This window comes from Pseudorasbora parva, chromosome 1, assembly GCF_024679245.1.
Source record: "Pseudorasbora parva isolate DD20220531a chromosome 1, ASM2467924v1, whole genome shotgun sequence".
In the NCBI taxonomy this organism is placed as follows: Eukaryota; Metazoa; Chordata; class Actinopteri; order Cypriniformes; family Gobionidae; genus Pseudorasbora; species Pseudorasbora parva.
In genome coordinates, this window is record NC_090172.1 from 42,743,787 (window position 1) to 42,769,968 (window position 26,182).

A 26,182-nucleotide genomic window follows, 5' to 3' on the forward strand; every position below is an offset into this window, starting at 1 on the left:
CAGAGCGCAGTCCCGTGTCGGCTCCAGCCCCAGAGCGCAGTCCCGTGTCGGCTCCAGCCCCAGAGCGCAGTCCCGTGTCGGCTCCAGCCCCAGAGCGCAGTCCCGTGTCGGCTCCAGCCCCAGAGCGCAGTCCCGTGTCGGCTCCAGCCCCAGAGCGCAGTCCCGTGTCGGCTCCAGCCCCAGAGCGCAGTCCCGTGGCTCCATCTCCTGTTCCTAACCCAGTGAGGGCTTCACCTTCTGTCCCAGGGCACACTTCAAGGCTGGCCGTCCCAAGAGCCCGCTTCAGAGGAGGCCGTCCCAGAGCCCGCTTCAGAGGAGGCCGTCCCAGAGCCCGCTTCAGAGGAGGCCGTCCCAGAGCCCGCTTCAGAGGAGGCCGTCCCAGAGCCCGCTTCAGAGGAGGCCGTCCCAGAGCCCGCTTCAGAGGAGGCCGTCCCAGAGCCCGCTTCAGAGGAGGCCGGCCCAGAGCCCGCTTCAGAGGAGGCCTTCCAGAGCCCACCAGTCAAGCCCAGGAGGGTGCCCCCGAGTCAGTCCCTGAGCCCGCCAGTCAAGCCCAGGAGGGCGCCCCCGAGTCAGTCCCTGAGCACGCCAGTCAAGCCCAGGAGGGCGCTCCCGAGTCAGTCCCTGAGCACGCCAATGCAGCCCAGGAGGGCGCTCCCGAGTCAGTCCCTGAGCCCGCCAGTCAAGCACAGGAGGGCGCTCCCGAGTCAGTCCCTGAGCAGGCCAGTGCAGCCCAGGAGGAGGCCCCAGAGTCAAGTTCAGTATCTGTCCCTGAAGTCATGTCCAGTCAGAGGTCCCCACCATTGAAGAGGCCCCATGCCTTTGGTCGGGTGCCTAATACCCCTCCCATCCCACCCTCCCTGTTTCCTGGTCCTTGTGGGTTCCCTAGGTCGGCACCCCCTTGGTCAGCCCCTAACCACTCCCCTAGATTATTTTCCTCCCCAGTTCTGCCTCCCATGTTTCCTGTCTGCCCTGGTACTCCTAGTTTTGTTCCCCGCCCACCCTCCCAAGTGTTACCGCCTTTGTTTCCCTTGCCTAGTTTGGATGCCAGGGGGCGTCCATTGGGGGGAGGGTACTGTCAGGGGTACTGTTCTAACCTGGCAGCTCTGTCTGTTTTGTCTTTGTTTAATGTTTCTATGTTTGTGTTGTGTCTTAGTGCATGGATCTGTCTCTCTTTGTGTTTGTCATGTGTTCCTCCTGTCCTCCCTCCTTGTTTGCCGTTACCACACCCCCTTGTTTAGTCTGGTCTAGTCCTCGTTTCACTAATTGTGCTCACCTGTTCCTCATGTGCTCTGGTCCCTTTATATTGTGCTACCTTCCCTCATGTCTTTGCTGGTTCGTTGTGTATGTTTGTGAGCGTTTGCTTGTGCGTACATGTCTCTAGCTCCTTGTCTAGCTTAGTCTAGCTTAGTCTAGCCTTTTCTAGTTTTAGTGTCTCCTGTTTTTCTAGCTTTGCATTTATTTTCAGTTTTTTCTTTGTTCCTGAGTTTTTGAGTCTAGTGTAGTTTCTGTCTTTATTTTGCTCATTTTCTCCAGGTTTTATTTTGGCATTTCTCTTTAGCCTTATTGTTTAGTTTTCTTGGTTTTGATAGCTTACATTTTTATTTTTCCTGTTTTCCACTTTTATTTCTCAGTTAGTCTTTTTATAGAGATTGGTTTTGTTTTATTTTTCCTTGTTTTCTAGCTCCAGTTATTATTTTAGTTTTTTGTTTAATCTAGTCATAGTTCTTAGTTTGTCTGTTGTTTCTTGTTGTCTTGTCTAGTGTCTTGTGTGTGTGTGTGTGTGTGTGTGTGTGTGTGTGTGTGTGTGTGTGTCCTGTGTTTTCTGTCCTAAGTTTTTCCCTGGCCGCTGTCTCCACTGCCTCTCAGCCAAGAAGGAAGCTGATTCTGTGAGACCCTCAAGCCCTTGGTTCCTGCCTGGATTGGTCCACCATCGCCCAGCCTGGTGTTGCCTCACAAGCTGTCGTCTAGTTCATTGGCTCCCTGGACTGGTCTCAGTGGTCATCCTCCCCTACCTGTCGTCGTGGTGTCTGTCCCCTGCCCTGGTGTTTGGACTGTCACTCATCCACTACCCTCTTGTGTCTTGTTGTTCTGTCTTATTAATAAACTGTCCTTGTTGATTCACTCTGCATCTGGGTCCTCCACTTCCTGATCCTTGACAACATGAGTATGTACAATTAAATGATGACATCATTTATGATTTTTAGGTGAACTATCCCTTTATATATGGCGATATCCTGACTTAGTTCAACCCCAACTACATCCTCATATGTCTGTCTCTGTGATATTCGGTTGAACATGCTAATCAACCCACAAAGACTAAAAGCCTGTATCTCTAAAGACAGATGAGTGTTGTTATCATTAACTGTGTGGAACCGGATTGAGAAGCTCCAAACAGCTGCTGAATGATAAGTGGAAATGTTTGCACCTCACAACAGATGCCAGTCAGTTAAATCTGGCGTTGTCAACTGCACCCTGCTGCAGTATCTAACACTGTGTCTAATATCATTTCGATGGGCACATTAACAAAACAGAATGACAGCCCTGAGAGGCCAGTGAAATGAATGAAAGATGTATTTAGAGGGATTGTTAATTTTTATTAGCACTTTACCTCATTGAGTGTCCAATTACAGCTGTAGTGAGTGAGATGGTCCAGATTGATACAGTTTAAAGTAGCTCATGAGATTTATTGCGTACACATAAAGTGTGTGAGCTCTACACATGTATAGATGTCCATGGTAACACGGGACATCCTGCATCATTCATAGGTCATCTCATATGTTCAGAACCCCCCTTCTTGGATCCTCGCTTTTTTCTATGTACACCTTTTATATAAGAGTTTGTTTTTGTTTTGAGTTTCATATTTTGATCTCTTTTTTTTAAAGATATTCTTTGCCCCAGGGCAAAACGAGGGATAGTGCTCTGTACTCCATAATTAGTCACATTTAACCAGTGCTGTTAAATTCTGTGGCTCATCACATGCTTCTGTTGTCCTGTTAAATTTATTTTTAGTTCCTATGGGGCAGGAAATGATTTTATGGCTGAATAATCATGTGATTCTATATTCTCTTAAATGTCTCTTTTTATTCCCTCTACTGATCTATTTAATTTTCTTTGAAACGATCTTTATGACCTCTTTCCTTCGTCTTTAATGACACTACGCCTTCATCTCTCTTTCAGATGGCCGCCCAATAGGAGTTGAGGGAATCCAAGTACTAGGAACAGGAAACCTGATGATCTCTGATGTCAGAGTTCAACATTCTGGCGTTTATGTCTGCGCTGCCAACAAACCAGGAACCCGTGTGCGCAGAACTGCTCAGGGACGCCTAGTTGTGCAAGGTAAGCCTTTTCTTAAAAAATAAAAATAAAACCTTTCCCAAAACTATTCTATTTAACTTTTAGAAGTAGTTCAACTAATTAAGGTACAACTTTTAAAAATTAGTTACATCCGTTACCGCCATCATCAGTCAATCTATTCTCCGAACTGCTTGTCCTCTGTAGGGTTGTGGGAATGCTGGAGCCTATTCCAGCATCTCGGGCCACAGGCAGGGGAACACCCTGGACCGATGGCCAGTCCATCACAGGGCTTAGTGATATACAACTGCATCTAAATATTTAGCTTTGAATGAGATCAAACTAATAAATTAATTATATGAACACAAAATCGAATGTTTATTCATTCTAACCAGTTCAAATAAACTAATTTACTTAATCATTTTGCTTCAAATGAGATCAAACAAATGAAAGCAAATGGTTCCCACATCCGGGAGTTGAACAAACTGATTCACTCAAATTAAACTTTTTCATATTTATCAACACTTTAATAGAGTTTGCAAATTTTAAGAGTGTGTGTTTGATTGTCTCCACTTCAAAGCTTTGCAAATATATATGTCCATGTGTGTGCGTGTGCATGCGTGCGTGCGTGTGTGTGTGTGTGTGTGTGTGTGTGTGTGTGTGTGTGTGTGTGTGTGTGTGTGTGTGTGTGTGTGTGTGTGTGTTTGTGTGTGTGCGTGTGTGCGTGTGTGTGCGTGTGCTTGCGTGCGTGGGTGCGTGCGTGTGTGTAAAAACACATTAGCTTTATGTGGGGGGAAAAGTTCACTAACAACTGAATTATTGCTTGTATTATTCAGTACACTACTGAAAAATGATTTAGTAGCAGCACTACTTTTAGCTAAGTAGCTGCCTTAGAAGTTAGTGACTGAATCTCGGCAGGTATAAACCATGATAACGGGAGCTGCGTTGTAGGTGTAGCTGAGAATTGATATGATCTTAGTCGCCAGATGGTGAAGCAGCCTTTGCGTACTGTAATACACTTCATTTACATTCAAGAGGAAGAGGGAATTAGAGCGGTGTATTAAAAAATGTAATATAAAAATTGATAGTAAGAGGGGAAAAAGGAAATCCCAAGAGAGAAATAAGTGAAAGAAATGGGGAGATAAGGAAGAAGGAAGAGGTGTCTCTGATGATATATCACAGTGGTACATCAATACTCACTGCCTCAACCCATCCCCCCCTCTCTCTCTCTCTCTCTCTCTCTCTCTCTCTCTCTCTCTCTCTCGTGCACTCAGGTATAAGAGAAGAAAAAAGAGCACTAATTTGCAGGGCTGTAAGATGCACTGGACGGACCTCTGAGAGCAGTTAGAACCTCTCTTATCATTTATTTATTGAGAGAAGCTGGTAACACTGAAAATACAGGGGGGACTGAGAGCAGGATCAACACTTGCGATTTAAAGGACTTTAATAATTAAAGCCATTGCACCCTGAACGAATATAAATGGTGTTATGGTAATTAAAATGGATACAAATGAGCGAACGGGGTGTTAATCAGTCAGCAATTTCAAATTTTCCCAGATTAAATGTGTCCTAATTAAGCAGTAAAAGACTATTGGATTAGCTGCAGTGTGTGTCAGTCGGCAGTATTAACATGTGGTGAGTGAGTGAGTGAGGAGGAGGGTATCTGGTGAGGTTGGGGGCAGCAGAAGGCTCTGGGGTGCTAGAAGAGGTGTGCGGTCCAAATATCCTTTCCTAGCCCCACACATCTGTTCTACACCACTTAATCTGTTTTAATTTTCACACTGTCATTTATGGATTGTCAGTTTCCTCTTCTGGCCCTGTGAAATCTGTTTTTGCCCTACTTTAATCAAGATAATCTGATGCATTCTCTAAATTCATTCCTGTTACCACCTACCGCTGTCACAATATATTCATTATAAACGTGATGAAGCCAAAGCCACATAGACACTCTCCCTCCCTCCCTCCCTCCCTCCCTCCCTCTCGGAATTATGTGCACATTGTTTTTCATCTTCAAATATTTCTATTTCTATTGCTGTTGATAGCATATATGTGACATATGGTAATGGAACCGGGTGAATTTGGGAACATTAGTGCAAAGGAGCAACTGGGCTCATTTTTTTTAAATCACCCAGTGGAAAAACTAAGACATTTTCCAACAGAAACTGAGGTTTTTAGAAAGGGAAAGCCTTTTTATTTAATAATCTCATGTTTTGTTTTGGCAATAACCGACTTCTCTCGTTTTTTCTCCCTCTCTCTATCTCTCTAGCCCCTGCAGAGTTTGTGCAGCCCCCTCAGTCCATTGCTCGCCCGGTGGGCACCACTGCCATCTTCACTTGTCTGGCCCGAGGTGAGCCAGTCCCCCAGCTTACCTGGCTGAAAAATGGACAAATCTTAGAGCCAGATGGCCATGTCAAACTCAGGAACAACAACAGGTGAGCTGGAAAAAGACATAGTGGCATAACTTTGCTTTTTAAAAAGCAGGTGGAACAGTAGTGTTTCTGTACTCATGTTTTCGGTTATCATTTCATCCTCATACTTACAATAGGCTAATACAATATGTTGTTACTTGTTACTATTGAGAGTATTTACATTAGTGAATAAATGTGTAGATCCACATTAATGATTTGTGTGTCCTAATGGACTGCCAATATAATTTTTGTGAAGTGTGCCAGAGGTTCTGGTTTCTTCAAATCTGCCTGTTTATTTACTTGTTTTTCTCAGTAAAGCCAATGTTCATCAATTATTGTATATCAAGAGCAATGATGTTCATCTAGTTTTGTGATTACCAGAACAAATAGTAAGTCTCTTCAACAGTTGGGGATAGATTGTAGAGCTTGTCTGTGTGAAGAGAACACTGTTGCCTTCCGCCACTGATAACACTCAGTGTGATTTCAAAAACAACACATTCCAGCGCCAGATGACCTCATACTTAACACAATCAAATGAATTACTAATCATCTAGAAATGTTTCTTTTGTCGTGGTGGGGACATGTCCCACCCATCCCACCTTCATGATTTGAATGTTATTGATGTTGCTATCATGTTATTTATTAATAATGAATGTTTTATGCTTATTTATTTTTATATTTTTATTTAGCTTTATTACTATTTCAATTTTTAGTCATTTTAGCACTTCAAATTAAACCTTGTAATTTATTACATTTGGAGTCACCTTACAGAAGGCATTAGTGAAGGCGCCCACTGTTTGTGTCTCTGAAGGACATTCTCATGTTGCTTGTTGTCCTTTTCCAGCTAGTGTTATGACAACCACATTAGGACAGCACTAGTCGAGGTCACAGTAGGATACATTATCCTGCATTCTTCTGATCTAGATTGGCCATGTCTATGCTATGAAAGACACGCAGCTCTCTGTTTATCTGCTGTGCTGTTCTTTTTTTTCCCTCTGGAGTTTTATTTATGATCATGTCTTTGGAAATGGAAATGAAACGTGATTCCTTGTCTATCGCTATAAATGTTTTATTGGCAGGGATTTTTGTTGTGGTTAAAGAGCATGTTTATGGTGTGAGAGAAAATCAATTTCATTGCGGTTAAAATTTATAACGGCATAGATGGAGAGAGACTTTTCATTGCTAGAAGAAATAAATTGGGAAATACAAGAAGACTGGGATAGACATCATTTGGCTGGATTGAAAAGAAGCAGGTAGACATGGAAAGAAGGAGCGAAGGAATGGATAAGTTGGAGTCTGAACAGCACCATTAGCTAATTGACTCATAAAGTGGAGCAGAGGGAAGAGAGTTGCTATGTGGTTGCTTATTTTTTCTTTGTATTGCTGTGGAGTTACTAGGGTATTCTGGTGGTTGCTACTGTGTTGTGGGGGATTTTATTAATTGATTGCTTATTGGCCAAAGAGCCTAACTGCAGCTACTTATTGTGAGCAATACATTTATGCATTTGGCAGAGCATTATACTACATTAACAGTAAAAGTTCTGGCATTCCCTTGGAATCAAAAGCATGACCTTGGCATTGCTGGCATTGCTTGTTTGAGCTACAGGAACATGCCAATGGGTTTCTTTTACTCACCTCTCCTCAATAAATCTATGGGATTTCAAACATTGCACTGCAAAAATTATTAGTATGAATGCTTGGAAAAAATAATAGCACACCTGTCTTTAGAGATCAATATTTTGAAAGTGCTGCAATATTGCCAGTCTTTGGTCAGCCTATGAATGGACTATTTATAGTTGCCTCTGTGCATTAAACTGGGATATAAAGTAGATAATGAAAACAATTACACAGTACCTTTAAGGTGTTATATTGTGAGCGATATTGTTTATCAGCACCAGTTATGGTGTTGTTGCCATATGACATCTCTGTGACTCTATACTTAAGCCACGTTTCAGGGAGGTACGTTCCCCCTCAGAAAGTCCCTGCTCATGAGGTAGTTCTTTTTCAGGAACTTTCAGGGGTGGGATTTGGATGCTAAACATGCGTATTGGTTCACGCAGCATTTTGATTGGTTGACTCTATGCAGCATTTTATTTCAACCACCATTTTACAAAGTCTGTTGCGATGCATGCAGTAAGAGTTTTTATGCTATTTTAAAATGGGCCTAGACGAGATTGAGGCTTTATTAAGTGAATATACATAGGATGGAATCCAGTGGGAATGCACGCAGTCCTACTAACTGGACTAATTTGCCTAATTTTCACAGTACTTTAGACCACGATGGAAACTCAGACAGCAACAGGTCTGGGGGAAAAAGTTCCTGGGACAAATTTTTCCGGGTAATTTCAGTAAAAACATGGCTTTAGGTGCAGCGGTTTTTGGGTGCAACATCAGAAGCATGTAAAGCAACCTATATAATGTTATTTGTGTGTATATCCATGTGGGTTGGAGGATTTTCTGCCTGCTAACAGGAAACCCAGCTTTCTCACAAACAGGTTCAGAAAGAGGATTGGTTGTACATTTAACAAATTTGCATGTGCACACATTAATCCACAGCTCATATACAGGCAACCTTCCCCCATACATATATCATATGCTTGCAATGTAAACTTGCACACTTGACGTGCAAACCCATTAGCTTAGTCCTAATGCCCTCACCTTTCTTTTGTACCTGACACTCTTCACAAGTCTCCACTGGGTTTTGTAGTTAACCACGATACCAATACAGGCAAGAGAGGTCAAGACACATTTTTGCCCAGTGTGACATTATGGACAATGTGAGATTTGTACAAATGGATCAAATGAATTAAAAAATAAAATAATACAAATATACCACACAGGTAACTTTACAATGAAACACTGATTATATTTAAGTTGAGTAATAATAATAGAAAACAATTAGATTTCAAATAATATCATCATTGTCACTCAATCTGACTAGTAATTGCAAAGCCCCCAAAAAGTTTAAAATCTACCTATATTTCCAGAGGTATTATTAAATATTGAATCAGTCAAGTCGTTGTCAAACACTCGTGAACGTGCATGTGCTCTCTGTATCCGTGCAGGTTTGTAAGCATGGAGTGCTGTAGTCAGAGCGGAGGTCATGCGGTTCAGTAGCTGCAGGAGCAGAGGGTGGGGTCACTGCCTGCTCCATAAACATAAAACACTATTACAGCAGTAATCAAAATGCCACAGTGACCCGCAGTCAGATCACACTGCACCGGCCTGCTCTTAGAAGGACTTTGAAGGTGGTTATATATTATGTCTGCATATTGCACATGCATGTGTAAATGTGCATTGTTGCTGAGTTTGTGTGTGATCATTTTTAATCTTGTAGTTTGGTAACTTCAAAAGAAGGGCTTCATGTTCTGTATCAAATTGTCTATCCAGTTTCTACAGTATTCTAAGTTTAAAGAAACAATTACTATGCTTTAAATCGTTTTTTTAATTTTATTATTTCTTCCCTTTCGTTTGTTTTTTAATTCATTTTTAAACTCCATTATGTGCTTCTTGGTCATTACCATCTCTCTAACCCATACAAAATGGAGCGAGCTCTGGCCTTGACCTCTGACCTCTCCTGCAATCAGTCATTTTCACCAGGCTTTCACTGAGTGGAAAGACAGCTAAGCACCCCTGCCTTACATGCCTCTTCTCTACCTAACACTGCCCCTTTCCCACCCCCTTCTCGTCTTTCCCCCTCTCCCTCTCTCTCTCTCTCTTCTAGAGGATTGTGAATAAGGGTGACTACCTCATTCAAGAGGCAGTGCTCTGTGACGACTGTGCAAACATGCTCTCAGTGTGCTGAATAGCAGCCCTCCTGTCTCAGGATGCTCTCTGTCAATCTGAGAAGAGGCCGCAATGTATAGACAGAGAGGTTGCAGATGGTCCCATCAACACACTGTGTGTTGTTCCTCTTCATCAATTTTATTTGTTTTTAATTGGTATCGAATTTTCAATATCTGCAATTTATTGTCCACACTAAAAAACGCTATAGTAGAGCCAATTTAAATTAAACAAATTAGCCCAATTTAGAACCTTTTTTTTTTTTTGTGCACAAAAAACTGACACATTTTATGTAATCTGAATTGTTTCATTGATTTGAGTTTTATGAACTTCTTTCATTTCATTTAGACTAACTTAAATTTAATTGAAACTGGGCTGGGATTCATATTTCTCAGTGTGCTTTTCATTGACAATCAAAAGGGAGAGCAAATGCTAAAATGAAGCGTTATATAATGATTATAATGAAGATTCATGTTAAGAGGAGGTTAAGTAGTTAAATGTTTAGCTATGCTAACTTAGAAGAGTTTCCGTTATGTGAGGTTTTTTTGAGGTTTACAATGGTGACAAGTGTTATATTTTTTATATTGTCATTGTCGTACTCTTTCAACAATTTGTATGCTATGCTAATGTTATCAAAGCAGTGTCCCAATTAGCAAGTTATAGCATTTACTCATTTAGCTGGTTAAAGCTATCCAAGTTTCCACTAATACAAATATTTAAATTGAGGTTACATTTTAATTAAGTTAAATTTATGAATCAACTTACTCAGACATTTCAAGTTAAAGCTGCAGTCCGTAACTTTTTTTTTTTGCAGCTACTTCTCTCTGTTTATGTCTACGGCGGATCACACAGGGACTGTGCTCCTCCACAACGGTACCTACCAGACCGCTCTGAAATAGTCCCAATATAAATACTTATTATAAGTGAACCATAATGATTCAGGGTGAGACAAAAACACGGTTTAAAAAATAGATTCATGTTGTACATTCTCATTATATAATTTTTGTAAATCTCGAACACAAAAAAAGTTATGGACAGCAGCTTGAGAATGCTTAGAATGATTAAAAGCTTAAGAATGATTAAAATGTATGAGTACAAAATAAAAATATACAAGTTCTGCTTAAACTTTTAATTTCATAACTTTTTGGGTTTACAGTGCATAACAATTAGTTACATTAGATTTTATTATAAATTTGAATATCGCTGCAGTTCTCAGGCAGACACGCACCGGAACTTCTGTTGCGTATCCTCACTTTTTCTTGCGTATCTGCACTTCTCACAAGTTGGGGGTACTCTGACCACCTACACGAAACATATATAAATTCATTGTTACATTGGTACACACCTACATAAATTAGACTTTCTGAGTTTTTATAATAAGCTGTAGGAACTGAACGGATCAAATATTTGCATTGCAATATTTGCAAATTATGATTAAAGCCCAATTCAGGCCCAAATTCCAAAAGTGTTGTAAGATTTACAAAACCGTTCCTATCATGTCGCTGATGATAAAATGTGCGACCCATTTATAGTCTACTGAGAATGTACCACTTTAAAAATCTATTGAGAAAGTCAGTCAAACAGCCACACATGAGATGGAGACTAACTTGACTAACTTGTTGTAGAATTTATAATAGAATATGAGTTAGTGGAATATATTTTTCATTTATATTTATATTACAAATGTGGCATGTTGCTGTGTAGGTTGCTATTATTTTATTACAAATGTTTAAATAAAAGAGAAAGATTTTTTTTTACATTGGCCTTAGCATGGCAATAAAGAGCCATCAGTGGACTCACCTTTAATTATAGATTTATTGTGGCAAACATTTTTTACCAAGTGTAAGTTAGAATCAATAACTTTAAAGTCTGGACCTTGAATTATAGACTAAATTATTAGTTTTCCCCATGCGCAAAATGTGTTCTGCTAATAGCAGCAGATATTAGGAAAATCCTGGCTTTCCGATATTCAAAGACATGACAGAAAAGGAACATGTTCAGAATAATAATTTTATTTAATGATAGTTTGACTTCCCATCACACTTTGTAAACAAGTGATTGACAACTACTTTAGTGCGGTTATGTTCAACCAAACAACTTTGCATGTGTGGACCATTTTAAGGCTCCATACAAGCACTTTATTTTTTCCACTTCAAGCACTGTATTGCTCCATTCCTAGTTGCAACAGTTAAGTGTGGTTATTTAAAGAGGCTCAAAGAATGGACTTAATTTAGGAAAAAGTAATCGTCTCTCCATTTAGTAAACATGAACTCAAATTGACCCCATTTACTTTCAAAATGTGCACTGACACATTTCTGAAACCGTAAATCAACTTTTTGTAGCTTACATTTGTGTGGGCCTCAGGAAACTTCCAAGAATTTTTTTTTAAATAGACAAAACAAGCATTACAATTAGCTATTAAATAAGCAAGAATAAATAAATAACCCCCTCAACAACCTGAAGAAGAAGAAACAAGAGTTCTAAATGTCATGAAAATAAAATCTCCATGAGAATATGTATACTCAATGTGCATTCTTCTAGTTATGCCCAGTTCTAAAATATATTTTTGTGTAGATAAAATATTTTTAATGTTATCCTTAAAACGTTAACAACTGGAAAAGTCATGAGGCCTTTGAATATTGTTTTGGTCTTAGTGGGCATAACTGACACTGACTGTGCTGCTTGTATGGGGAGGCTAATGTTTGGCACACTGTTCTTCAGAGAGCAAGGATGACATTATGAATCATGGCTAATAGTTTGGTCCATAGAGCACAGGGTAGGGGGGTATGACTTGGAAGCATGTCATGCTGGTGTGAAATCACAAAAACAGCTGGATTTATTGTCAGCTTAATTAGTGTGTGTGGGCTTACAGAAAAAGTGGAAGTGGTCTGAAGTTTCCAACCAGCCCTCATTCATCTCGACATTCCTCCGTCAGAGCTCTGTTAGCATGTTTTACAAGTGATTTAAACACTCCATACATTCACATGTAATATGTCAAGCTAGTTCATGTAGAATCACCCATAAATATGCCGTTTAGAAATGCAATTTGGCAGTATATATTTTTCTCTATCTTTATAATTAGCATGTAGATTTATTAATTGAGCAGACTCTTTTATCCAAAGCGACTTACAATGGAGAATAATGCAAGCAGAAGGGATTAAACCAAGGGAGAACGCAATATGCTAATAAGTAGCGATACAGTATACAATTTCCATAAGTACCAAAATAAGTGCAGAAAATGTCTTTATTTTAAGTTCAAAAGCTGAAGCATGTGATGGATTTGACTGTTTAAGGTTCATCTCATCCAACATGAGAGAAAGTGACCACTAGACATTGCCAATTTAGACGATCGAATTGAGCTCAGAAATTGATTAAACCATGTCTTACAGAGCAACACTGTATACCTCAATAACCTGATGACAAAAGTGATCCCATTCTATCAAGGTAAAAATAAAAAAATATCTGCTTCTGTCCACAGCTTGGTACGGGTAAATGTAGCGTGAGTTGAGTGCTGCATCTACTGTATGTTTGGGGGTGTACATGTAAGAGAGATAAAGATTGCTGGAGGCTGGTGGTGAGACATGAAGAGTATAAAAGAAAGGACGGTAATCTCTGGGACTGACTAGCATGTAGAAAAACCCTTGCTTGTAGGCTGTATGTGTTTGAAATTAATGAATGCATTCACGTTCATGCATACACTGCACGCCTTTCCATTTTCCTTTTCAAACTGAAGCAGCGGTATCATAACACTCCTGCCATTTGTCCAAGAACACAAACCGCATGCAAATATATCACAAAAAGTAGGTGTGGTTTAGCTAAAAGAAGTCGCAGTAGGCTGAGCGCGCTCATTTCCATATTATGGCACTTTAAGTGGTAGAAATGCATTTTTCAGGACCTCGGGATTAAGGGAGAAAAAAAAAACTCCTGATTATATATTCAGCACTAATAATGCAACCCCCCATCCACCATTACTGTATCCCCCAGCAATGAAGGGGAGCACAAAGGAGGAGGTGTTAAAAAACACTGAAAGAGTGAGAGCAGAAAAATAAGGACTAGTGAGAGAATACAAAGTGAAGAGGAAGATTCAGGAGGGAGGAGTTTGACAGATGGTTGGTTTGCTTCATGTTAATGAGCACACAGAGATGGTGGGTGTTCATATGGTTGTTTTTTTGCCTCTGCTTTATTCATGCCAGTTACATCATTTAAACTGGGAACACGGTTAGACTTATGTCTGGGCGACATGTGTCAGACCTTTTTATGTAGGACTTTCTGATAGAGATACACAGATATAAAAAATCTGGCTGATACAGATGAGCCAATTAATATTTGCATCTTATAACTGATATTAAAATGTATGTCTAAATAAATAAAATAAAACAAATGTTTATGTTTTGTACATTTTAAATGCTAAAATTTTAATTTAGTATAATATGAAAATGGATATTCATTTTGAGATTTGCTAAAGATTAGATTTAACAGTGTTAATAAATGATTATCATCTAACACTCACATACAGTTAATATTTCAAAAAGATTTTTATCTAAAGACTTTTTATATGAGTGTTAGATAATGGTAAAGATTATTTAAATGTATAAATTGGGAAAAGAAGCATGCACAATTTAAAAAATCCAATATTGTCTGATATATATTCAATATTGACTGGTAATTTATTTATTCTTTTATATCAGCTGATAATCAATATAATTCCGAATCATGCACCTGCTTTCTGACATTAGTGTTTCCTGTTTTCTTTCTCTCTCTCCCTCTCTCCCTCTCTCCCTCTCTCCTGCTAGTACTCTGACCATCTATGGAGTAACCCAGGAGGATGAGGCCATATATCAGTGTATTGCAGAGAACAGTGCAGGCTCCACACAGGCCAGTGCTCGTCTGACCGTGCTGTGGGCTGATGGGTTGCCAGGTGTGCCCACAGATGTACGTGCAGACACCCTTTCTCCATCGTCCATTCAGGTGTCCTGGAAAGAGCCTACCCAAAACACTCAGGATATAATTGGATATGTGCTCCATATCCGCAAGACTGCTGGTAGGAAAACTGATTATAAACCTACACACACACACAATCACACAAACACAAACAAGCATGCAAATCAAATCAAATTTAATTTACTCAGCTCTTCTCCACCATTGAATGTACAATGCTCCCCAATAAATCAATACTTTATTTAAAGTAGTGGTCAACTACTATTGAATTTTATAGATACCAATAACCAAGTTAGGCAGTACATGCCCATAGCCAATTTATTAGCCAATAGTTTTTTGTTTGTTTTTTAATCAGACAATCAAATCAGACAATTTTAGCCTGAATCAAAGCATAACTCTCAAAATGAATTAGTGCTGAACTTTATTACAAAAATGAAATATTAAATAAATTTTAATATACAGTATATTAATTAAAAAATTACATCTACAGCATTTTTTAATCTTACTTAATGACACTGACTGCCTGTTTCAATTCTCAATTCTAACTGTTTAAATAGTAGGCATTTTACATGGCCGCATACTCTAAAGTTAACCTAGATAAATGTGAGCTTTATAGGTACTGGTCATATAATTAGAATATCAACAAAAAGTTGATTTATTTCACTAATTCCATTCAAAAAGTGAAACTTGTATATTATATGCATTCATTACACACAAACTGAAATATTTCAAATGTTTATTTCTTTTAATTGTGATGATTATAACTGACAACTAAGGAAAATCCCAAATTCAGTATCTCAGAACGTTTAAATATTGTGAAAAGGTTCAGTATTGAAGACACCTGGTGCCACACTCTAATCAGCAAATTAACTCAAAACACCTGGAAAGGCCTTTAAATGATCTCTCTGTCTAGTTCTATAATAATAATAATAATAATGTGTTCGATTTATATAGCGCTTTTCAAGGTACTCAAAGCGCTTTACATTGAAGGGGGGAATCTCCTCAAACACCACCAATGTGCAGCATCCACCTGGATGATGCGACGGCAGCCATATTGCGCCAGAATGCTCACCAAACACCAGCTGATTGGTGGAGAGGAGACAGAGTGATGAAGCCAATCAGGAGAGGGGGATGATTAGGAGGCCATGATGGACAGAGGCTAATGGGCAAATTTGGCCAGGATGCCGGGGTTACACCCCTACTCTTTTTCAAGGATATCCTGGGATTTTTAACGACCACAGAGAGTCAGGACCTCGGTTTAACGTCTCATCCGAAAGACGCTGCTCTTTTGTCAGTATAGTGTCCCCATCGCTATACTGGGGTGTTAGGACCCACACAGACCACAGGGTGAGCACCCCCTGCTGTCCTCACTAACAATACTATAGGCTACACAATCATGGGGAAGACCACTGCCACCTTGCACAAGGAGGGCAAGACACAAAAGGTCATTGCAAAAGAGTCTGGCTATTCACAGAGCTCTGTGTCCAAGTACATTAATAGAGAGGCGTACAAGCAATAGCAATAACCACACCCTGGAGAGGATTGTGAAACAAAAGCCATTAAAAAAATGTGGGGGAGAGTCACAAAGAGTGGACTGCAGCTTGAGTCAGTGCTTTAAGAACCACTATGCAAAGACGTATGCATGGCATGGGTTTCAGCTGTCGCATTCCTTGTGCCAAGCCACTCTTGACCAACAGACAGCATCAGAAGCGTCTCACCTGGGCTAAAGACAAAAGGGACTGGACCGCTGCTGAGTGGTCCAAAGTTATGTTCTCTGATGAAAGTAAATTTTGCATTCAGGATCAGGGTCCTAGAGTCTGGAGGAAGAGAGGAGAGGCACACAATCCACATTGCTTGAGGTCCAGTGTAAAGTGTTCACACTCAGTGATGGTTTGGGGTGTCATGTAATCTGCTGGTGTTGGTCCACTGTGTTTTCTGAGGTCCAAGGTCAACGCAGCCGTGTACCTGGAATTTTCAGAGCACTTCATGCTTCCTGCTGCAGATGCAGATTTTATTTTCCAACAGGACTTAGCATTTGGGATTTTCCTTAGTTGTCAGTTATAATCACCAAATTTAAAAGAAATAAACATTTGAAATATATCAGTCTGTGCATACTGAATGAATATAATATACAAGTTTCCCTTTTTGAATGGAATTAGTTAAATAAATCAACTTTTTGGTGTCTAATTATATGACCAGCACCTGTATATGTGCATATTCATGTATTTGTGTGGAATGTGGAAGCTTAAGTGTTTCATGTATTTGTGTACACTCACAATAACAACAAACTATTGTGATTTGTAAAAGAGAAAATGCATAGAATTCACTTTCTGCCATCTTGGTCTCCATGAATGCATTGTGAAAATCAACTGAAACTTGATATACTACTAATGATAAGTCCTCTCAGCCTTGTCAGCAAACACACTGCTGTTCTCTTCTAATGCAGAGAAACATGTTCTTTGAACATGAAGTTTTACATCAGCATCTGGTTCCACTCCGTGCAGAGTCTAGCCTCTTATGTCAAAACAAACACCACGAGGCACGATAGTTGTTATTTCACCTCTAGAGGCCACTCTTCTGCTGTGTAAAGACTGCAGAGCCTTTTCAGTCTCTCCCACAATGGATGCAACCGGGAAAAACAAACAGTGTGGGTAATTTTAGATAACCGATAGTTTAAGAAATTGGTTATCGGTATCGATGAATCAGCAAAATCGGTAAATCGGTTGACCTTTTATGGCAAACGTTATGAAATACATATTTGATTTAATCTTTGCTTTAGGCTCATCATGGAAATCGGTGAGATTTTACTGCTCTTTTTTTTGTTGCCATCTGTTGTGGTAGCAATTGAAATCTATGCAGCATGACAGAAAGAGGCACACTGCATGTTTTTGCGTAGTCAAGCTAGATTTTTCATTGTCTGACCTTACATGACACCATGAGCAATCTAATAATGAAAGGAGTAAATGCACATTTCACTTGTCTTTCAGAGCAAGAGCACAAAGCCAAGGCATTTATGTTATATAAAAAAAAAAAAACTTTCTTGTTTAGTCTGACTGAACTAAAAAATTCACAAATGCACATAAAAGTACTTGGTGGTCAGGAATAAGAGAGCTTTTTTTCTGAAAGCTCAGCATGATGTGTGTATTTAGATATCAATCCCGCTATCCTGGGAATCTTTAAAGTTCCATGTTAATGTGTATCTGTGCTGGAGCAAATACAGCTGAACAGCTGATCTGAAACCAATGCTGAAGTGCTCTTAATGTCCTCTGATGAGCATTCTCTTTTTCTCTCACTCTCTCTCCTCACTGTGGTGCTACCATGAGCCACATGTCTATAGTATCTTCCATCCGCTACAGCCTCATTGCCTTTCAGCGCTGTGGGATATGTTTTGGAGTCTGAGCCATTTATAATGTATATGATCACTTACAACAATCTGGCATGAATAAATAATAGGAAAATATAACATTTACTGCATCCATAAATGTGATTAAGAGAGCTGCCATCACTAAGATGTGGGCAATTGTCAGGGTTAATCCGTACTCTCACGTCAATGATTTCACTCTCTTGCTCCATCTTTCTCCATTTGTTATTCTCTCGCATACAATTTTTCATTGTTTAATAATGTCTTTCATGCTCTCTCTGTTTTTGCTTCTTTCAACCTTCACACTATACATTCAGACCCAGTGGAAATGGAGTACCAGGAGGCTGTGAGCAAAATGACCCTGCAGCAGGTAATCGGAGATCTGGAGCCTTCCACCAGCTACAGCTTCTATGTAAAGGCTTACACGTCCCGCGGAGCCAGTAAAGCCTCTGAGACGGCTGTGGAGAGCACTCTGGGAGAAGGTTAAAAAACATATTTAAACATTCACACACAAGATTGTTTTTGGTTTTTATTAACTATATAATTCCCAGTTATTCATTTTGCTGGCAGTAGTCAACTGAAGAAAAAAAAAACACATTCTCTAGAAACTTTTTAACAATAAAGCATTTCCCCCAGAGGTTTTTTTTTGACTCAGCGTCAGCTTTAATTCAAGGTCGTTAAGTGTAAAGTTTCCACCTGTTGTATTTTCTGTGAAAATATATTCCTCTTGATCTTCTGTTTTCGCAATTCCTACAGTCCCTGCAGCACCAGCCTTGTTCACGAGGGTGATTAATTTGACTGTGGTTCAGGCCACGTGGGAGCCCTCCACTAAGATGGGCCAGCAGGAAGGATTCAATCTCTACTACCGTAAGGTCCCCGTCCCCCTCTTCACAGGACCCCTCACATTCCCACGTAATGTGACCCAGTTCAACATCACTCGGCTAGGTGAGTCTGGTGGGCTTTATTCATGAAATATGAGCAGAATGTATTTCTTTGTAAATAATATGTAAAACAATGAAAGAAAAAAGAATCATATTAATAGGGTTTTTTTTTTGCACTAACTGGAACCATATAAATGGATTTATGTTGAATGAACTGTTCCTATTCATTTATTAATTTATTTACATTTAGCCTGTTAAAAGTCAGTGGTTTACTTTACAATGAAATACAATTAATATATTTATGCAATTTAAGTATACCATGTCAGTCGTTGTTGTTATTTTATTATTGAACAGCAGTAACACCTGTATTTTTCCTTACAACCAAGCACAAACATTTTTTTTTTAATCATAACATGTCAGTTAACCCTTTTGCCATTGAGATTTGTTTGAATGTTCCAAAATATCCCCCGCCCTCTCTCGACAGATCCCTCTTTTGTGTATGAAATTAAGATTCTGGCTTTTAACCAGCACGGAAAGGGCAATGCCACCCTGCGCTTTGTGTCGCTCAAGGAGGCAGTGGAGAAATCAGGTGCCTGATGCAACACACTTCTTCACTCCCACACATGCTAGCATAACTCTCTCACATTGACCGTGTGTATATATGTATGTGTTCTCTTCCCGCAGTGCTAAATACCCCTTGCGACTGTGTAAAAGACGAACAGAATAAAAGCTCCACCACAGGCATCATCATAGGCATCCACATCGGAGTCACATGCATCATATTCTGTGTGCTTTTCCTCATGTTCAGCTACAGGGGCAGGTGAGGAAATCAATGCCTGTCTATGTGCGTATGCCACAGGTCTCATTTATAGTAAATGCAGTTGCTGTGGGCATCAAAAGAGTTTTATGTTAAATCAATATATTTTTCAAGTCAACATGTTTCTTTGGATGCAGAGTTGAATCATTCTGTATTTGCAGGTTGAAAATGTGTAAAACTGTACAGGCCACCCGACAGGCAGGCCGTAACCCAGCAGGTGTCGTGCTAGAGTCTTCATCCTCGCAGGGGGCTTTGGCCCTCACCGGCCCCCACAGGTTTAGCCCAAGTGGGAATGGAGGAACCCACACTGCAAAGAGCTGCACCGACTCCAACGAGATGGAGAGACTCTTCTCAGGACCTTCCAACTTCTCCCATCCACCTGACACCACCCACACAGTGAGCCTTGGGGAAAAAGCATGCATTTATAGACATGTAGATTTCATGGTTATGGTTCTTCTCAGAGAACAACTTTATGAGTGCATTAAAAAGTGGGATGGAAAGATATGCATTTTGAAAGGGATCAAAGCAAAAGCATAACTGACTAACTGAGATTCAATGACCTCAGAATATCTTAAAATTACTGTAGTATTACAATATTTGGTTTTTTATGTTTTCTCCTCATTCTATTTCTATGTATTTATTTTCAGATTGAGAGCTCTTTGGTTTCCTGTCCACTGAATGAAACTCAGATTTCCACACTTCCCCTTGATGACTTCAGTCTGATGGAGGAGTGTGAGGTGCAGTTTCGGCAGCATCCAGCAGAGGGCCAACAGGATGAAGACTGATGACGAAATGAAGGCCAAGAATATCCTCTACTCAGACTCCTGTCCAACTCAGGTCAACTGAAGTATTCATCTTTTTTTAGTTCAGTTTTTATTGTGCAAAGAATATATTATTCGTAAGTTAAGTTCCCTTTGTGGGAATCGCTGGACTGTAATGCCGGGTCCCTCTGGCCTCATAGTGGGTGAGGTTCTGTGATGGACAGCTATTACTTCTCATTGGTAGGTAAACAAATACAGACTTGCAGTTAAAACTGTGAGAAACGTTCTCCACTAGTATCTATCAGTGATGTTATCCGGCTTCTTCTGCGCAACAGAGAAGTTATGTTTTTTGATGTGCTGCCTCCTTTTAACCTACCAATGATTTCACAAGCCCATCCAGTGGAGACCAAGACCTTCTTCCAGGGATTTCAAAATATTCTCAGGATTTTTTTTCACTGATATCAATGTTTGTTTGTTTGTTTTTAAACTGGGTGTCAACCTTCATAAAGACTTTAGACTCGGCTATGTGAACCTTAGAATTTGCAACAAAAAAACCTACCTCAGCTGGAATGAATGTCTTGTAGAAAGTCTTTGAGATCTGCATCTTGCTGTCTGTTCTGTTTTTATACACATCATGCATTCAGTCAAAAGAGAAAACGGTGCTTCTCTACCTCAGATTTCAAGGATCTCCACTCTCCTGCTCGCTGAAGCAAAACAAGAAAAAAAAAAATCCAACATATAGCACTTCCAAATGTTGAAGTTAATGTTCTACCTCAAAAATAACAATGTTGTTATTGTCGTTGTGGTTCTTTCCTGATAATGAAACACAGCATCTGTTTGTAAGATCCTGGCTTCACTATGTTGATTTATTGCTGTGTTTTGATATGTCAGTACCTCATGCCAGTTGACAGATGACAATGTTCTATGAATTCTGCTTGTAAAGATGTTTTGATAGTGTCCTTGTATTCATGTAGAAGTTTTGTTTTGTTCTATGTTTCCTGATCAGAGTATTTTTTATTTTAATCGTAGTTGACGCAGTAAATTGGAGAGACTTTTTAAGATAAACTGCACTGTTACTAATGTCTTCAGGATAAAAATACTGCTCTCAGATGAACCGCTGGAAGAAGAGAGACCACCGTACGTAAAGCTGGATATAAACACAAAATGATGTTTAGGTAAATGAATAGTTTGACCTCATGTGTTTTGCATGTCGTGTGACAACAGAAAGGGGGGGGACAAGTATGTAAAGCATTCTTTAAAGAATTAAGCACATACACTGTTTCTGTGGGTGCTGTTAGAAGTAAGTGGTGATATAGATTAGACGCATATATCACGTGTTGTGATATTTCATGAAGAATTGAATTTTGCCTGGGTTGTAACACCGGGACTTGTGATCAATTACAAACTCAGCTCCCATCGAGCACCCTTAGATACTGTTAAGGCTGTTCAGATACTGTGCTGCATGTTATGAAGTGAATGCCAAACTATGGAAGAACTGGGCATTCTAGAATTCTCCAGGAAGTGAACATTCCATTAGGAGCCAAAGCCACTGGAGATTCTCATGGCTTCTATGTGGAGTTCCATTTTACTTTCTTTTTTATATCCACAGCCCCTCATCCATGTTTTTAGTGCCACATTGATCAGGGAGCACAAAGTGCATCAGATGTACGCACATAACTCGCACCCATAACATCTGTTGGCATTAGAATGCTGAGAATGATGAGTAGAGGATGCCTGAGCTGCCACTGGTCATTGCTTCATATGTCTGGCCAGCTACTGAATTGCTTTTCAATTGCTTTTCACTGTGTGCTCAGCCACCCAATCCAAGACCAGCTGTTTCTTTTAGCGGGGAGGAAAGTACCAGCAAGATGTTCTTTCTCCTCTGGTGTCCCATAGTGCTATGGTGCATATATATACATATATATTTTTAGTAACCTACCTCAACACAGCAGTCTTGCTCTCAGGTCACCCCTATACTGATGGGGAGATTGTATTTTTTGTATAGTACACACACATGCACACATACATTCACACATCCGAGGAGAACATCTCCTTTGGGCCCTTTATCTGATCAGTGCGTTGCATTAGCTTTTCATGCTCTTTGATTTTGTGAATGTAAAGTGATATTTTTTCATGTGTTCTGTTTGTCTGTATCAAATATAGTCATGTTTGCTTTATTACGGCTGGTTCAGATGACTCCGTTTTTGTTCTTAATTTTAAAAAGAATAATCATCATCAGTGTGTGTAGATAATGAGTCAAATTTGCTTATTTTCATAATGCCCACAAATACCACTATCCATTATTATTTTTATTTTTTTTGTTGAAATGGACAAAGTAAGCCTAGATAATCAAAAAATCCCATTCATATAAGGTTTATTCCTTCAAATACTGGTTCTGGAACAGAATTGCAGTATATTACAGTGTAGAAAAGATGTGCTGTATATTTATTGTACCAAATGCGTTGTAGTGTTGTCATTGGAGACCGTAGATGCTTTTGTGTTGTCTATATACAGATAAGTGCTCAATTTATTGGCTGTGTTGAATAGAGTTAATGGAAAAAGAGTCTGAACACCAGAAGGTATTTGATACGCTGTGCTGTAGAACTGTGTCCCTAATAATGAAAGTCTCTATCTTTTTGTACAGTTTTGGTACTCTCGACATTCCCGTAATAAGACGAAATTGTTTCATCTGTTGTGTGATGCGATACAAGCATTTGTCAATACTGTTACATTTCCAAAAGCCATCTGCAGTTTTTTTCCGGATGGATTTGGTCTTGTGATGTTTGTAAGCTTATTGTGTGGAGATCGGTACAATTGAGTATTTTTAAAACGGTAATGAGCATCATCAGGCTTCATGTTATAATAATTATAAAATGCCAGTATGATCTGGTGTGTGGTATGTTTTATAGAAAGCAGGGCTTGATTTTGGTGGTATTAGGGTGGACATGGACCCTAAATGGACAGATGCTGTTTTCCGTTTATTAGATCATGTCGCCCTTATCTCTGCTTCCTCAGACTGATGGCATGAAACTCTCTTCTCCTCCTCTCAACCTTTTAGAGAGGTATTTATTCTTATCTGCATTTTAAATAAAGGTATAACATGAGCTGTTTCGCCTGCATGGAACCTGTGATGATAATCGGCATGCTGAAAAGTCTGTTAAAGCACTAGAGCCACCACAGACTTTCTGGTCTGCTCATAGTGCTTGATCTCACTTTGTTTCCATTCAATATTTAGTATAGTTTCTGGCTCAATTCCATCAAAAAACAAATGTTGTGTTACCGAAATGGCCTCTTGCCTCTAGAACCCACTTCGCACATGTTATATATATACCCACATGCCTGTAAAGAAAGACATGTTTGTGTCAGCATTAGTGCCGTGTCCCAGATTTCCCCAGGGAGACTCTGGATGAGGCATTAACATGTAGCAGCTTCAGCTCCCGCCAGCGCTATGGCAACACCGTCCTATTCACTGCAGCAGAAAGACGTTCAAACTTTGAATCTGTAAAACAAACAGTGTTTTGTACAGGATAATATGTACCAGTTTCAGTCTGTTAAGCCCCTTTCAGGACCAGGATTACATAGGAGTGTTCTTTTTGCTTTTGTTGAGGGGACCCATAGCAGCCCAACTGAGAGGAATGTATATGCTTGCTTTCGCAGTTTTACACACGCAGAGGCTTTACACTTGTATTTGATGCAAGGTCCGAATGTTATCTAAATAATTTCACTTATTAATGCATGAGGTCTCTAGTAGCAACTAGGGATTTCTGATGTTACCGTGTGAAAATCTGGTGCTATGATGATGTTTATTACTGTTAGGAAAATCTAGGGGTAGTCCTACTGTTCATAACAATTAATTGGAAAAGTGTTTGCTGTGATACTCTTACGATGGAAGCAGAAAAGTGGCCTGTGGGTCTTTTTAAAGCATTTATTATTTATTAAATGTGGTTTAATTATTCTACTTTTGTGCTAGAACCGATGTTACTCCTTTAGGTGGAGGTTGGCGAACTTTGCGGTTACTTATAACTTGGTTATGGTTATGCTTTCGGTTCCATATTTTTAATGTTTATTTGCAGTGCCTCCCACTTGACAGGCTTCCATAGTAAGTTTATGACTTTATTGGTGTTTAATCGACAGCATGACACGGATGGAATCCATAGAAATGCAATAACCTGGAATATTCATATTTGTTATTATACTAAAGGATAAATCCTCTGCTGTTTGCAGAGAATAGTTTGTACAGTAAGAATTCACATTGATACAATCTAGATTAAGGCTAGTTAGCAAGCACAATAAGAGCGGTAAATGGATGGCACTAAAAGTTTTGCATTTCTGGTTAAAATGAACATGTCTAATTCGACCCTTTTTTAGGTTCCTAATAAATCTCAGCTAATTTACAGCTTTTATACAGGCTGTAAATTTCAGTTTTGGTAATAATACGGTGAATGTGAAGATGACCGTCACTTCTGTAAAACTGTGTTCATGACTGAAGCACTGAAAATCTCCTTACGGTGCTATATCTGTCACTGATGCGAATCATTTGGATGCTCTTGTCATTTTGTAGCATTTTCGTGTTTAACTTGTTCTTTCGTTTGGATATTTACGGTGATCTTTACTGTCTTATATATAACAGAGAACGTCACCTTGCATTATTTGAATCTGCAATGTAAAGTTCTGTGTAAAAGACCTGTGTGACACTTTGTAAGGACTTGACAGACTGATTCACTGTCAAAATGTGTTTTGTTCATTAAGGGAAGTTATGCATTGATGTCTCAGCACAAACTGTATTGTATATAGCTACAGGTATTAAACCCCCTTGGGAGCTGTATATGATTATGGAAATATAACGCATTTGCAAGGTTACCACAGACTGTTTAAATATGTATCGCTGTAATCCACCATACAAACTGTAATTCTTGAGCTCAGCAGGAAAACTGGCAAGACAACAACGCCTGGGGATAAACTCCAGCAAGCACTGGCCTTTGAGCTGCGTATGACCCTTCACCATCCAGCCCATTCTCTTCACAGAAAAGGTGTGTTTTTGGAGGAAGTGAAGAGAGCACAAGAGCTCATGATCAGCTGAGCAGGTGTGAGATGTTCAGTTCTTCATGTATGTCATGCTCTGTAATTCAGGTCCAGGTAAAATGACACTTAACACTGCATTGGAAACACTGTTTTTATCAGTTTGTCATCTCCAAATGTGATCTCTGTAACCCCTTCTGACCACAGACGGTCAGTGTTGTGTATGTACATATGCATATATTTGTATGTGTATATGTATATTTATATAAAGAAAGAATACTAGACCATTTTTAGTGGTTTGTATTGGTTTAGGTTTATTGTGAAACACTGTTTAAAGTCAATAACAATGATGACAATAAACTAGTTCTAGTTTTAAAAATGATTACTTTGTCAGTGAATTTCTTTTTCCTCCATTTATTCACGACTCACTTTGTGTATGACTGTTACTGTGCATAAGTCTCACCAAGGCTGAATTTATAGAAATAAAACAGTGGCATTGTGAAATATTGCCATTTACAATATGTAATTCATTGGGTGCTCAAGTAACATTTCTTACCGATGTGCTGCTTAATATATTGTGGAAACTGGTAGATTTCTTTAGCCCATTCAAAACAAAAATGTAGCTCAGGGTTATTTAAATATTGCCCTGGAGGGCCAATGCGCTGCAGAATTTAGCTCCAACCCTAATCAAACACAATTGAATAATCAATATATTCAGAATCATTAGAAAATAAGGCGGGTGTGTTTGATCAGGGTTGGAGCTAAACTCTGCAGCCCATTGGCCCTCCAGGGCAAGATTTGAATTGCCCTGGTGTAGTTTGATGACGCCAGTTTTGAGTGCAGAATCTTGGGACATGTGGTCTTCACCTCACAGAAAAGAATCAGGATAGGACTCGGGCAGAAATCATGTTCATGGATGCGGT

At 39.5% G+C, this 26,182-nt stretch overlaps 1 protein-coding gene across 1 annotated transcript in view; it reads left to right on the forward strand.

The window, feature by feature from the left end:
- Positions 1-25,641, forward strand: part of igdcc3 (immunoglobulin superfamily, DCC subclass, member 3) — a 101,848-nt gene extending 76,207 nt beyond the window's left edge. Inside the window, exons 6-14 of the mRNA XM_067441366.1 lie at positions 3,178-3,336; positions 5,558-5,723; positions 14,276-14,523; positions 18,099-18,263; positions 18,538-18,726; positions 19,147-19,251; positions 19,347-19,482; positions 19,641-19,875; positions 20,127-25,641. Coding sequence (XP_067297467.1) covers positions 3,178-3,336; positions 5,558-5,723; positions 14,276-14,523; positions 18,099-18,263; positions 18,538-18,726; positions 19,147-19,251; positions 19,347-19,482; positions 19,641-19,875; positions 20,127-20,264 — 1,541 coding nt within the window. The 3' untranslated portion in view covers positions 20,265-25,641. The remainder of the gene's footprint in view (positions 1-3,177; positions 3,337-5,557; positions 5,724-14,275; positions 14,524-18,098; positions 18,264-18,537; positions 18,727-19,146; positions 19,252-19,346; positions 19,483-19,640; positions 19,876-20,126) is intronic.
- The last annotated feature ends 541 nt before the right edge of the window (positions 25,642-26,182 follow it).